The following is a 14,816-nucleotide window of genomic DNA, read 5'->3' as shown; positions in this document are numbered from 1 at the left end:
TTCTGAGGAATGGACAGGCCTTCTGGGAGGGAGGCAGGGAGGACATTCCAGGCCAGAGAAAGAGCATCTTGAAGTGTCAGGAATTTCTCATTAGAAACTGAGACATGAAGGGGATGGGGCTGGGCGAGAACTTGCTCCAAATAACAACCACCCCAGGACAGGGCCAGGAGCAGCCCTGGGCAGGTCGGGAGGCAGTCCTGATGCTGCATCTGCTGCCTTCCAGGGAGCTGTGCTTTTTCATCTGTCCCTCCCTGTCCCATAACCCGGATCCTCTGTGGCCCATCCAGGGATGACCTTCCCGCTCCCCCTGAAGTCCCGCCTTCCCTCTGCTGTGAGGAGTTTGATTCTACAGAAGAAACCAAACCTCAGAAACATGTCCAGCATGGCTAGGGGTGAGTGGTGCTAAGATGTTAAAAAAATATTCCCTGGAAATACCAGCCACGTAGGGCCCAGGAACTCCTGAGACGCCTAGCTTCTGCACAGGAGACGGCAAGTCAGAGCAGAAGGAGATTCTCGCTGGTCACTAATTAACTTCCCAGAAGGAGCGGGCACCTTGGACCAGACTCAGGTGCGAAGGCTATCACCAACCAGCTCTGCTTGGTCCCCACAGCTCCATAGGCAGAACCGCCAACGACCTCCGGTGATGGAAAGGTTTTCCCTTCTGGGAAAAGTGCCCCCATGTTACGCCGCATTTTAATCTGCTTTTGATTCAGACCAAGTCTCCCTCCTTGGACTGGTGGCACCCATCTCCCTACTACATCCCGGGAGTGACGCCCAAGGCTCTAAAAGGTCCTGCAAGAGAAAACAGATATCCAAATTGTCACTGACCTGAATCCCAGCAAAATTTCACAACGGGAAAGACTTTTCTGGTTCTGGTGGAGTCACCAGCAACACAGATTAAAATACTAAAGCAGGACAATTTTCCTTGTTTATGGACACGTCCGGCCTCTGTCGCTATTTGTGGGCCAACAATTATCTAGTCTTGCCTAACAAACCACCCCAAACTTAGTGGTTTAAACCATAATTCTGCCCTGAGGCTGGGCTCCACGGGTGTCCACTGGGCTAGACAACCAAGATGGCTTCTTCCTCACATGTCTGGAGGGTCCACTGGGATGGCTGGAACCACTGGGACTAGCGTCTCATTTCTCTCTCTAGGAAGCCCCTCTAGCAGTGGAAGCCAAACTTCTTTACGGAGTAGCTCAGGCCTCCGTGGGAGATATTCCAAGAGGACAAGCCCTAATGCACAAGCACATATCAAGCCTCTGCTTGGATCACACCTCCTAATGTCCCGTTAGCACAGCAAGTCATGTGGCCCAGGCCAGTGTCAAGGGGGAGGGGGCTCCTAATGATGTGAATACCGGGAAGTGTGCTTTACAGAGTCAGCAAGGAACAGTGGACCACAACCCTTCGTACACATGATGGACCAGCAAACCCTAGCTCAACCAGGTCGACCCTGCTCACTAGAACCTTGGGGGGCCAAGGGCGCAGGTGGCTCCTTACTGGCTGTTGCCGTGGGCAGACTGTGTGACCTCTCTGAGCCTCATCTATTACTGAAAGTAACCACGGAATCTTCCCCACAGAGCTGATGTACATAAGATGCGGGACCCACGTTAGCTGCTGTCTGTCGTGGATTCTCCACAAGGAAAGCAGTCCATTTTGTGGAACAGCTGGCGCTCTCCAGCTTGGGACTACGTCTTCCAGGGCTTTAGATCAGATTAGGAACATTAAAAGGCTTCTGCTGCTGCTTCTTCTTTTTTGTTTCTCTTGTTATTAAGTTTTTTAAAAAAAAATGAAAACATTGATTTTTGGGTAAAAGGACTCAGAGGACACACTTCATTTCTCGCCACAAAGAAAAAGCTGTCGTGACCTTAGATGGAGCCCGAGACAGCAGACCATAAAGTAGCCCCAGCTCGTGTGTCCACCGCCCCTCCAAAAAGGCACCACGGAGCCTTCTATTCCAGGTCCTGTTACTAATGGGGACGACGCGGGGACTTGCTATGACCAGCAGTAGAGATGAGCAAAACCGAAACACAGCGCCTTCTGAAGTACATTTAGTTAAAAAGGAAACAGAGAAGCTTTGTGCACGTAATACCTCGTGATTTATGGTATTAATCCAGTTTGCTCTTGAAACAGGCTTCGGAGGTAAGAAAGGTGTGGGGAGGGGATGGGCGGCCTCTAGGCTGGCTGAATTCCCTTCCCTCACTCCAGATTATTTTTGGAGCACGCTGGGCTTGCTTGAGCCATGCAGCCAGCTTCCTTGAGCTTTCGGCAGCGGGGGGTGTACAGTTTGACCTCCTTTGCAAAGTCTGTAGCATTGGCAGGCTCTGTAGGGTTTGAGGTAATGAGTTCCAGGCAGTTAGAGCAGGAGCCAGTCCCAGACTTTCCCTGCAGAGGGTCACATCTGCTTCACTACCCCATGCCCAAGGAGGAAGATGCTGGAGGTGACGGTGGACCCATCCTGGGGAGGCCCGTGCCCGCAGCCCAGTGGTGACCTCAGAGGGACACAGGGGTCATCTGTCTGAGGCTTGAATCCTGGCTGTGCCACATACCAGCTGTGTAACCCTGGGAAAGTCACTCTATCTCTCTGAGCCTTACTCTCCTCTTGTATAAAATACAGATGATTGATTACACATGTAAATTACTTAGCACAGAGATCCTGGTACATAATAAGCACTCAGAAAATACTAGCTGACAGATATTATTGCAGAAAAGAAATGTCCACTTGTTGATAGAGCATACCCGGCATTTAGGAGATTTGTCACCAAGGTTATTTCTCCAAAAGAGTATATTTTTCTTTGAGATGATCTTTTTTTTTAAGGAAATAGTGCTTTTTTTTGAAACATAACTTCTCTTGTTTGTTTTTCCTCCAGTTACAGTTTTCCTCCAGATACCTATTTATTGCATAAATTCTAGAATATTGAGGAAAGCACAAAGGAGAAAATTAAAATCACCTACCATCTTGTCAGTGGAGATAACCGTGATTAACATGAAGATGTGTTTCCTTCTAGTTCTTTCTCTTATCTCCTTTAAAAAGGAGAATATGCTGAACATAATATTTTGTTACCTAGTAATGTACCTTTAATGGTACATCCCAAATATCTTCTAATATCTTTAAATATTTCTTCTGTACCATAATTTTAAATGTCTATACAAGATTCACTGAATGAATGTAACTCCAACCCCTACTTCCCGAATACCGGTGTGTTAGGTGATTTACACACAGGAAAGGACTCAAGGAGTTCTCTTTGAGGTAGGTATGATTACTGCCATCTTATCCATGGGAAAACCAAGCCCAGGGTCACAGCAGTGGCCAGAGGCAGAATCAGGATTCAAACTCGGGTTTGTTTGCCTCCAAAGCCAAAGGACTTCCCATTCCAGAGGTGGGCTGGTTGCCCCCGGGGGAGACTGTGGCGTGCACGTGGGGGTCTTCCTCTAAAACTCCAGTAAAACTATCTCTTTGGAGGAGAGTCGAGGATTCTGAGCCTGCCCAGTTAAGAACCTGCCCAGACAAAAGAAGTGAACGGTCTCTTGCCCAAAAAGGATACCCAAATTGCCAATAAAGCAAACAAAAAGGCACTCATCTGCATTACTCATCGGGGGATGCAAATCAAAACCACAGTTCGATGCCACTGGAAAGGCTGGGATGAAAAAGGCAGAGGCAACACCAAGCGTTGAAGCGGGTAGGAAGCAACCAGGAACTCACGCGCCCCCTGGTGGGAGTATAAATCGGTACAACTGGGATCGGCTGGGACCTGGGACCGTTTGCTGCAGTGCTGCAACGCTTGCACCTGGACGAACGTCTCCTCGAGCTACAAAATGCAAAGACTAAAAATAACTGTGTGCATGCGCAGTTGGGGCAAATTCTGGACAAAAGATAACAAAAAGACCGAAAAACCCAACTGCCACTTCTCAAGAGCTGGGAGCAAAAACAGGGAGTCAGGAGCAAAAGCAGGGTACTGTGCATGACCCCTGCACTCAACGCCACCAAAAGGGTGGGCAAAACACCTAAGCCACAGCTCCGGCCCAGACCCTAGACACACCCCTACCCTCACCCCATGTAAGGAACCAGCTTACCCTGCGTCGGGAAGCGAGCAAGGGAAATTGTCGTTCCCTCCTGCGGCCGCAGGGGCCCCAATAAAGGGGCCAATCACCAAACCCAGAATTTCTTGATTGACCTCTTATCAATTTCTATTGATTGGGGAAGGCCAAGAGCCCTGGTCAATATCACAACCACTTTGGAACCTGCTCGGCCGCATCTACTAAAGCTGAGCAATTATATTTCCTACAACCGTAGGTATGTGCCAAACAGAACCGTGCACACGTGTGCCCAAAATGCATGTACTAAAGGGTTCACGGAGGCACCATTTGTAATAACCTGACACCGGAAGCGATTCAAATATCCATCAGCAATAGTTTTAGGTAAATGCACTGTAGTAATGAATACACCACAGAGCAATGAGAATGAACCCACTATTGGTGAGTGAAGGAAGGTAGACTCAAAAGACACATACCGTATGATTCCGTTCTAGGAAGAACATGTACGAAGGACAGGCAAAAGGAATCTGTGGCGTTAGAAGTCAGGGCAGTGGCTATCCCTGTGGGGGGCGTGTGGAGGATGATGACCAGGAGGGGCATAGGGGGTCCTGGGATGCTGGTAACACTCTGTGTCTTGACCAGGATGCCGGTTCCATGGATGCGTTCATTTTGTGAAAGTTATCAAGCTGTACACGTACGTGCGTTTTTCTGTGTGTATGTTACGCTTCAACAAAAAGTTAAGTTAAAAAGCCTCTACAAGAAGGAACTGACTGCATTCTTCCCTTCTCTCACCAAACCCAGGGCTCCAGCCAGCCAGTGTGGTGGCCCTGCCCAGGTCCCTTGCTCCGGCCTTTGAAAAGTTCTGCCAAGTCAACAGTGGCCCTCTGCCGCTGCTGGGCCAAAGTGAGCCAGGCAAGTGGACGTTGCCTGCCCTGGGTGCTGTCCCAGGTACCAGGTAAAAAACCTGAGTTTTCGGGGTTAAAGCTTGGGAGTGGCCAGATGCTGCAGCCAGGTGTGTCTGTCACCAGGAACCTCTCTGTCCAGCCTGGGGGACCCCATGGTGCCTGGCATGGAGCCTCACTCATGACTGTTGCTTTGGAAGGGGCTGCCGTCTTCGCATGTCCACTCCTACCCCTGTCCCCTGCCCCTGCCTCTGCCCTGGGAAAAATCTTTGGGACTACCAAGAAAGTCCAGCCCTGGACAGGTGGCACTGCCATCCGTCCACTTCATTGCCCAAGCTAGAAACCTGACTCCACAGGATTAAGAAGGATATAAAACCACCTGCAATTAAATCCAGAGACAGACATTGTTAATACTGTCATGAATGTTCTCCCAGACTTTTTTTTTTTTTTTTTTTTTTTTGCGGTACGCGGGCCTCTCACTGCTGTGGCCTCTCCCATTGCGGAGCACAGGCTCCGGACGCGCAGGCTTAGCGGCCACGGCTCACAGGCCCAGCCGCTCCGCGGCATGTGGGATCTTCCCGGACCGGGTCACGAACCCGTGTCCCCTGCATCGGCAGGCAGACTCTCAACCACTGCGCCACCAGGGAAGCCCTCCCAGACTTTTAAAATACAACATATGGAATAAATGGCCCTACTGATTCTGCTTCCATAGTAGCACTTGGGGAGCCCACATTTCTCCTGCCCTAGCTCAGGCTCACATCTCTCTCCGAAAATCCTGTGACGTCTTAACTGTTCTCCTTGTCCCACTCTTTCCCTCTCCTATTCTCCCAACCCATCCCCATCTTCTCTCCCCCTGGAGTGTCTTTTTCTACATCTGAACACGTGACTCCCTCATTTAAAGTTCTTTGGTGTAGGGACTTCACTGGTGGCGCAGTGGTTAAGATTTCGTGCACCCAATGCAGGGGGCCCGGGTTCAATCCCTCATCAGGGAACTAGATCCCACATGCATGCCGCAACTAAGGAGCCCACATGCCACAACTAAGGAGCTCCTAAGACCCAGCACAACCAAATACATACGTATGTACATAAATAAAATATTTTTTTTTAAATACAGTTCTTTGGTGCCTTCCTGTGGCTTGTACCTTACTTGATATCAGGCCTGTAGTGACCAGGCCCTGGCTCAGTACCTAACCCCCTCCGACAGTCCAGTCATCCCCAACCATCTCCTCAGAGAAAAAGTTCCCAGGAACATTCTTCTCTTATCATTTGTGGACTCCAGGGGTGGGAGGGGCCTTCAGAGCCCCACCTGGGTCCGAGGTCAGCTCCTTTGCGAGCCCCTCCCATGCTGCCCTCTCAGCGGCTCTGAAGGCCTTGATGCCTCCATGCTGTTCACATGCCGCTCCCTCTGCCTAGGATGTGCTTTCTCCCTTGTCCAGCTGGTGAACTCCTATTCAACCTTTAGGACCCAGCTCCAGCCTCTCTCCATTTGTGGGAGAGAATGGATTTCTCCCTTCTCTGAGTCACTCCTCTATCTAGGCAGTTAGCACTCACTGCTCTGTATTGCTAGCATCTGATTTCAATGGAGCCTCGCCTGCCAGTGTGGGATTTCAAGCTTCTTAAAGGCTGGCCGTTATCCTCTCCATCACTATAGCCCATCACCTGGCCTGTGCCTGGCACGGAGGAGCGACTCAGCAAAATGGTTTTGGAGTGAATGAAGAATAGGCTTATGACTGAAGACTTTCAACCCTGTGGAGGAGTTTCTCTAAGAGAGCAGAGAAAGACCTTTCCACTGCTAGCACTGAGAGCTTCCTTGTCCCTTTGGTCTGCGGGCCTCGCCTCGATGGCAGAGAGGACACCATTGTCCTTTTCTTGCTGGTTTGGCTGGTTTCCGGTTGAGGTTACAGGAAATATAATAGGGTAGAGGCAGGGGCTACAGTATATTCATGCTGATTTGATAGTTTCCAGTCTGGAAAGGATGAAGGATGTTGAAGGATGCCAGCAAGGCCCCCTGCCCAAAACTGTGCTCACCACCTTGGTGCTGGTGTCTGAAATTTCAGCCCCAGGTGTCCTCTTCTCCCTCCCCAGTCCTTTTTAAAAATGCATTGTCAGAGTCCATACCGAGTCTGGGGGCCTATGAGCTTTCCCTTGTGTCTCCAGGACGGGCTGTCCCAGTTCTGGAAGTATGAGTTCGGCACCTGCACGGGCAGCCTGACCTCGCTGGAGGAGTCCTCGGGGCAGCTGAAGGACATGATGGCCTTCCTCCTGGGCAGCAGCTTCTCCCTGGAAGGGGCCTGGGAGAAGGGGGGACTCCCCAGAAGGGACTCAGCAGGCCACGGCCACAAGGGTGCATACAAGGTAGGGACGCAATCCACAGGGGCAGAATGACTTGAGAACGTGGGTCATCTTGTATTTTCCTGCAGTGGGGAGAACAATGGTGCAGGAGGCAAGAGACCTAAGCTCTGGCCACTTTCTAGCTGGGCAATCCAGGACAAGCGGTTAACCTCTCTGGGCTTTTTTTCCTCATCTGGAAAATGGGACCACCAGCCTCTCCCCTGCCTACCTCTGTGAGCGCCCAGCATGCCCTTGGGAGTGCGAGTGAAGCCCTTCCGGGCAGATCACTGTGCTGTGTAAACCAAACCTGTTTGCATTTGTCTGGCTCCTTTAACTTCGGGCACCTCAGTGAGATTTTTGAAAAAGCTCCCTGGCAGAGGGGAGAGCGCGCCTGGCTGGGTAAATGCCCAGGGATTTGTGGCAGAGCCTTGGCCAGGCTGTTAGCTGCTAGGTCATGTCTCTGTCAGGAAAGCTGGGTCATGTTCTTGGCCAGAGGCGGCCGCTGGTGGTCACTAATGCAGAGTGGCTGCCTCTCGGATGACGTGCCCGCCACGGGGCCGCCTTCTGCAGTGTTTCTGAGGTTTTATTCCAGCCACTGCTTGTCACGGGGTAGGGAGATGGGGGGAGTGGAGAACCAGATCGCTCGTTCCCCTGACCCCTTCTGGACACTTGTGTGAAGTCTGAGAACATACTCTGCTGGATGGATGGGCAGCCAGTGTCCACAGCCAGCCCCAGGTTTCTTTACGGAGGACGCGGATTGGAGATTTCATCTTGGGTCTGAGACGTTTATTAAAACTTGCCTGGTTTGGGCTCCTGCCAGAGGGGCCCAGGCTGCCTCTGATGAGAAACAAGGCTGCCCACAGTGCGTGCTGCTTTTCATGTGTGAAGTATGTGTCTGAGCGGTTTTCTTGACGGTTGGGAAGGGGGGTTGCAGAACCGCAGCTGCTGGCTGCGCCCCTGCAGGGCTGGCCCTGGAACACACCGCTGTCTGTGGCAGGTAGGAGCCGGGAGGGCCTCGCGGCTCATCCTGGCCAGCCTTTCATTTTAGATGCAGAAGCTCAGGCTCGAGAGAGAAAGGGACTTGCCTAAATCCCAAAGCCAGGCTGGAACCCAGGACTCCTGGTTCCCATCTGTAAAATGCCCATAGTGGAGGTGTGCCAATTATAAGATGCTTTGCACAGAGGTGCCCATTGCTGCCCAGAGGACGTGCTCTGCAGAGCCACGGTCTAGCCACACCTCACCATCCCAGTGGATACCAGATAGCTTTCTGTTTAACATCGATGCCTCTGCCCGTTGGCTGCTGGGAGAAATGGCCAGCCTGCCATCATGGATTCAGTTGGCGGCCTTGAGGGGATGCAGGGAGTCCCCCAGAAGGAGGCTCCTTGGCCTTGAGGAGTGCTGCCGGTCTCTTGTGAGTGTCCCTGGCATGTGCTCCCTCCTGAGTGCTGTTCTGCAGACATCAACCTGGCAGGCACACCAAGGTTTCATCCTGCTACTGCCAGGGTGCTAACAGCACGTCCTTCAAGCAGCTACCAAGACTGTCCCAGTGGTGTATCCTCCTGGCCGTGGCCTGAAGCTTTCATAAGCCCCACTACAGGGACCAGAAAACATTCGGGGGGAAAAAAACCAACATAAGCAGGGCAAGTCACACAGGTCATCCTGGGCAGCTTCCACTGAGGCAGGAGGAGTGAGCAGGGCTCAGTGGGGTCTGTGGACTCATGGGGCAGAGGAGACCCTGGGGCCTCCTTCGAGGCTCCCGCTTCCTGGGGACCCTCTGCCTCTGATTCTCCTAGAGGTCTGCATTTGTGTTCACGGGCCCCTTGAGGTCTGAGGAGAAAATTCAGAGGGTCTATGAAATTGGGTGGGAAAAAATTTGCATTTTTTTCATAGCCTCAAACTGAAATGGAGTGTTTCCTTCCGTTATGATTGTAATGAAAGAAAAAAACGACACCACGTCAGCAGCCCCTGTGATTTGGTGGCTGCCCAAAGAAGTCACAGACGTGCCCATGTCACACTACAGTCCTTCCTGACACCTCAGAAATATCCCGTATGTTGATCGCTACTTCACACTTCCAAGGGTAGGTCTCCCATCTTGTTCCTTGCTTGAGTTGCTAATGAAGAAGCAAACCTATCGCTGTATCATAGTTTTTTCATAATTTGCTAACTGCATTTGCAGCATAATGGGTTTCCTTTGTAATCCTATGCATTTCCTTTTTCACAGTTAAAAATACTACTTCGACGCAGGTCCGTAGCTGCACCAGACTTCCAAAGGGGTCCAGGGTGAGTACAAAATTAAGATTCTCTGTTTTAGACCAATAATTACCAGCAATCTTCCTCATCTCTATGTCACATAAAAGTAGAAGCTAGGGGGCTTCCCTGGTGGCGCAGTGGTTGAGAGTCCGCCTGCCGATGCAGGGAACACGGGATCGTGCCCCGGTCCGGGAAGATCCCACGTGCTGTGGAGCGGCTGGGCCTGCGAGCCATGGCCGCTGAGCCTGCGCATCCGGAGCCTGTGCTCCGCAACGGGAGAGGCCACAACAGTGAGAGGCCCGCGTACCACAAAAAAAAAAAAAAAAGTAGAAGCTATATTTTTATGATGGCTACTTGGACCTCCTCCTTCACTGAGCTGCTTTGAACTCTTGGTCCTGAGGGCTTTCATCTGTGCTAATTCTATTTTTTAACATTTTTTCACTTGATTTCTTGGCAGACAGAGGTGCCTTGTGCCACCATTGCTGGCTTTTGCTGCCCTCTGGTGGTCACAGTGAGGCCCGTTCCCAAGGACAAACTGGAACAGCTGGTGCAGGCCTGTTGCTCCGTGGGAGGTGAGCATATGGACAACCGGTTCACACTGGCGACCCAGGTCAGTGTCCACTCTCTTTCATGATTCTGACAGCTGCACGTGGACTTCTGCCTGAGAAGACGGGAACTTGGCTGTGTTCCTGAGTTCCCCTGACGTGTCCTCATCTTTCCCAGCGGTCCTGGGGGTTAAGGCCCTGGACAAGACCCAGATTCCTGCAGTAGCACCAGGGCTGGGTTTGCAGGTGCCCTTCAGGTTTGAAGGTGACGCCCTTGGCAGAATAGCCAGCCTCATCCATTGGTCCCTGTGAACTTCAAGTGAACCGGGGGTTGGGGAAGCAGGTGGTGGAGGATGTCAGCAGAGCTATTTGCCTTGAAATTTGAAATCATAGTAACCGCTAATCTAGGCTATTGTTCAGTGGCATATCTGGGCAGGGAACGGCTTCCTTCCAAATGTTAACTTGAGCCGAAAGCCATTGATCCCCAGTGTATTAACTCAATCTGCTGGCAAGTGAGCAGATCCAAGCGTGGAAGCTTCCCAGGCCTCTTGGAGGCTCTCAGAGGTCCTGATGAGAGCTTGGGATTGGGTCTTGGGTGAGAGTCAGAGTTCAGAGTAATTGAACTCACTCAGCTGCTTAACAAACAAAATCAGACAAAGCCCGGCCTTCTGCAAAAATGCAACCAGCACCTGTCACCTCCCTCACAGAAAGATGGTCTCAGGACCACCCAAAGCAGCGTGTCGGCAGTTTTATTATTAGTGGGATGAATTGAACCCAATACATCCATCTTTGCTGTCTTCGTGAGCACTCTGATATCCGGCCAGGGGTAGGGATGCTGTTGGTCGTCAAGCAACAGAGTTTCTGTCTAGGTTATGTGACTCGGTCTGCACCAAGATAAACTCAAAATCGCAATCTGTATGATGACAGTGTTGGACTAAATGCCCCCCTAGTCTCCTCCAGCAATCACACCAAGCATTTAAGATTCCATGCTCTGAAACTATGCCCCTCAAAATGCACTAGAAGTCAGCAAGTATTCTGGGTTGGTAAAGTCCGGATTCCTGGTGTCCTCCCTGGACTTCTCCAATTTACAGTGGTTCTGTGACTAGAGTTGCTCTTGGAGAAAGAACCATAAACTACTCAACATGTTCAAATCAGATAGTACCAGCCAGTGCAGGACCCAGTGGAATTCACTTTCTTCTTCCATCTGCAGAACTGTTGGGTATCAAAGATCTTTCCAAACCTGACCACGGGGAGCCTGTGGTGTGTCAGCCAGGGCACGTTCCAGTGTTCTGGCCTTCTCAGCTGACCAGTCTCGAAGCTGTCAGCGCCTACAGTACGTCTGGGCTTAAGGGGGCTGTTACTCTGACCTAGGAGGGAATTGGGTGGGTTTCCAGTTCCTGAATGCATAGGATTATGGTGCAATGACTTAAGGAATAAAGTCATAAAACACAGGCCTATAGCCCACAGCAAAGATCCCTCTGACTGCTTTCATCCCAGTGCTGGGTCTCACCAGAGCAGCTTGTCTTTCAGCTCAAATATGTTTTGATTAAATATATTTCTATCAGCGGAAGGCTCACAGTCCAATCTAACAGAGGTGCCAGTTTTGCTTGATATTTTGAGACATCTTGGAGGTTAGTGGGGCTTTGAAAGCAAAGGTGAAGGCAAGCAACTCAATTAAGCAAAGCATTTCACGTGGTATTTGCCGGGTGTTTGAAAGCAATACTGTCGGTCCTTTTTTTCAAAGGCCAAGGGTGATATTACACTGAAGCGACACACGAGGGCCCCCTAACTAGCACACAGTAAGGTAAGGATGTGACAGAGACATTAAAAATAACTGTTGCAGCCCATTGTTGTAGACAGAGGAAGATTCTAGCCAGGTCAGCCCGGCTTGCACTACAAATAATAGAATTTAGTGCTACTTTCAATTTATTTTTAAAGCATTCATGGACGCTTAGCTATTAGAATGGCCTCATGATAGGGGAAGATTATCTCTAATATGGTGATAGGGGATTCTATTCGTTTATTCACACAAATGTATTGGGAGCCTACTCTGTGCCCAGATCTTAGGAATAAAATGCTATAGGAGACAAGATGCAGTTCTCAGGGAGCTTGTGGTCATTTACAAGTATGTGTGTGCTCACGTGTGTACACACATCCACACACCCACAGTAAATATCCTCCAGCCCGATGGTCTCAGCCCTCTCCTGTCCCCTGCCAGGGGGATGCCCTGCAGAAGAGCTCTCACTGCGGCTGGGATCCCAGCACACGATAGCCCTTCAGTTCCGACTTGCGATAGCATGTTTGGTTGTAAATGAGAACAAATGACATCATTGGTCAGGGATCACCTTGAATCTTTCTAATTTATACAAATCATGCTCAAACTTCAATACTTAAACTTCTGTTAGCAATAGATTAATTGTTGCACATCTCACAACAGATGGGCCAAAACCCCATGTCACACTTCGAGCTGACTGTTCTAGCGTGTGATGGCTTTAGAGTGACCAATTTTAGGTTCTGCCCCAAACACAGAAAAACTATTGCATTCATCGAAATCCTTAGTTCTTCCACTTTTTATCACAGCTGAAAGTTAAGTTAGAATGCTTGACGCATCTGTCAGTAGGTTTTCCTTCTGAAGTGTTGGCTAACTTTGGCTTTCTGTTAGATCTGAGAAATTTTATGGTTTCCTGTGAAATCCAAGACATTGTTACTTACTCAATTCATGTCTACATTTATTGAGCACTTATTGTGTGCACTTGTGAGATGGATAAGCAATGGTCCCGCTTCTCTGGGAATATACAGCTGAGTGGGGTTAAAGTACTCAAGGATCATAATGACACTGAAGAAAGCAGAAGGTCTAAATTAAGTTATAGTGAGGATTAAGCACCTAACAGGCCAGGCACAAGGACATGAGAATGGATAAGATACAGCACCTGGTTCAATAATGCAAACCATCACCTATACCGAGGGCTTACACTGGACCAGGCACTTTGCTAAACACTTTTATGTGCATTTTCCAGTTCACTTCTGACAACAACCAGATGAGGCATTATCATTATTTTACAGTTGAAGAAACAGGTTTAGAGAGGATAAAGTCACATCTCATGCTCAAGCGTGTTCACCATGCAAAGTCATGTCTTAATAACTATGCTACAGTGCATCTGTTGCCCAGAATCTAGTGGGGGAGAACAAAATTAGCATAAACCAAAGCAAAATATGCGGGACATGAGAAAAATAGAAGCTATGTTCAGAGAGAACTATTTGTTAGCAGATCTAACAACTGCTGCAAAGTAAAGCAAGATGGCTTGATGCGTTGCAAGTGTTTAGTAAGTATTTTCTGATATCCATGGGATTGCATTGATGGAAACTCCTAGAGCCCCAACTGTAGCTGTGGGTACCTCACTTCTTTGCCCACACTCAACCCATCTTCACCTTCCTAAAAATCAGGGGCCCCCGTTAATGTGGAACTTGATTTAGTCGTAAGCCAGCTTGTCCTGGCCTGGTGCCAACAAATGGGTAAGGAGCACCGCCAGCTAAGCCAAGGCATGGGCGCCATCTTTCCCATTAACGGTGGGCTAGATGGGCATGGACAGGGTTTGATGAAGTAGGCTGGGCTCAGACCCTCCTGTTGTGTGCCTTAGAGATGCCACTGGCTTTCACCAGCGCACCGGCTTGCACAGTTATGACTGACCTGAAGGGTACAGCGGCTCCGGCCAGATGTCTCACCCCTGAGGGAATGCCAGAGGTCCATCACATTTCCCAGGATCCTTTGCACTGCAGCATGGCGTCAGCTTCAGTCGCTCAGAGGGTCAGAGAACTGGAGATGATAATTGCCATCGACCCTGGTAAGAAACAAGCAGTCACACCTCAAGGACCTGGAGAAGTTCATCACTGATGAATGTTCAGGGGGAAAAGCAGCATGCCAACTGTATCTACAGTATGATTTTTTTTTTAATGCTAATACTGTGTATGAATCCGGAAGAGAAGTAAATGCACCAAAATACTAACGGTGATGATCTCCGGATAGCGTGATTGTGGATGATTTTTTTCTCTTCATTTTTTTCCCCCAAATTTTCAACACTAAACGTATGAGGGAGTTTGGGAGGTGGGCACATTCCCATCCAGAACTAAATTGGGGTTGAGTAGGGAAGAAAAAGGGAGAGGAATGGTTCCTAGGTAGTCAACTGCCACTGTTTAACCAATGTCATCCGTCATTCCGTAATAATGTCCCAAATCGTCTTCTTTTGTGCCATTGCCTGGGGTTGGGCGTAGACTAGATTTTGTGCACTGGGCAGCGGAGATAGGAGGGGGTGTTGGATTGCTCCTCCTTGGCGGATCCTTGGTGGGGCAGGACCCTGCAGAGACAACCTCACAACAGTTTGCAGCCGACATGTTTATTGTATTTGGCGTCTCAGAGGATAGCCCTTCTGTGGTTTGAGAGCCGCTGACTTTCTAGACATGAGACAGGGCTGCTGGGGTCCAGTAGGGGTCTGCTGGTTCCAGTTAGGAGGAGGTTTGCTGAAAGGTGCTTGTCTGTTCGTTCATTCACTCATTCATTCATTCATGCTGCAGAAAACAGTTTCCTTTTCATGAAAACACATAGTAAGTTTGGGATATCTGTTCATTACAGATGCACGTTTCAGGACACACACATACATAGAGTCGTGGCTGTGTATACACAGAGTTTCTGACATAGCTGGTCTCCGTGGTGAATATTTTTAAAAATTCTGCAATACTTTCTGTCTCACAAACATTC

The 14,816-nt window shown here is 49.7% G+C and overlaps 1 protein-coding gene across 1 annotated transcript in view; it reads left to right on the top strand.

Annotated features, from left to right (window-relative positions):
• Positions 1–289: 289 nt before the first annotated feature.
• Positions 290–14,816, top strand: part of DGLUCY (D-glutamate cyclase) — a 47,957-nt gene continuing 33,430 nt past the window's right edge. Inside the window, 8 exon segments of the mRNA XM_073798938.1 lie at positions 290–392; positions 4,837–4,990; positions 5,080–5,095; positions 7,110–7,292; positions 9,976–10,098; positions 10,101–10,128; positions 11,274–11,396; positions 13,702–13,905. Of these exon segments, the coding sequence (XP_073655039.1) occupies positions 290–392; positions 4,837–4,990; positions 5,080–5,095; positions 7,110–7,292; positions 9,976–10,098; positions 10,101–10,128; positions 11,274–11,396; positions 13,702–13,905 (934 nt within the window).

This window comes from Tursiops truncatus, chromosome 2 (genome assembly GCF_011762595.2).
Source record: "Tursiops truncatus isolate mTurTru1 chromosome 2, mTurTru1.mat.Y, whole genome shotgun sequence".
Taxonomy (NCBI): domain Eukaryota; kingdom Metazoa; phylum Chordata; class Mammalia; order Artiodactyla; family Delphinidae; genus Tursiops; species Tursiops truncatus.
This window is presented reverse-complemented; position numbering and strand designations above follow the sequence as displayed.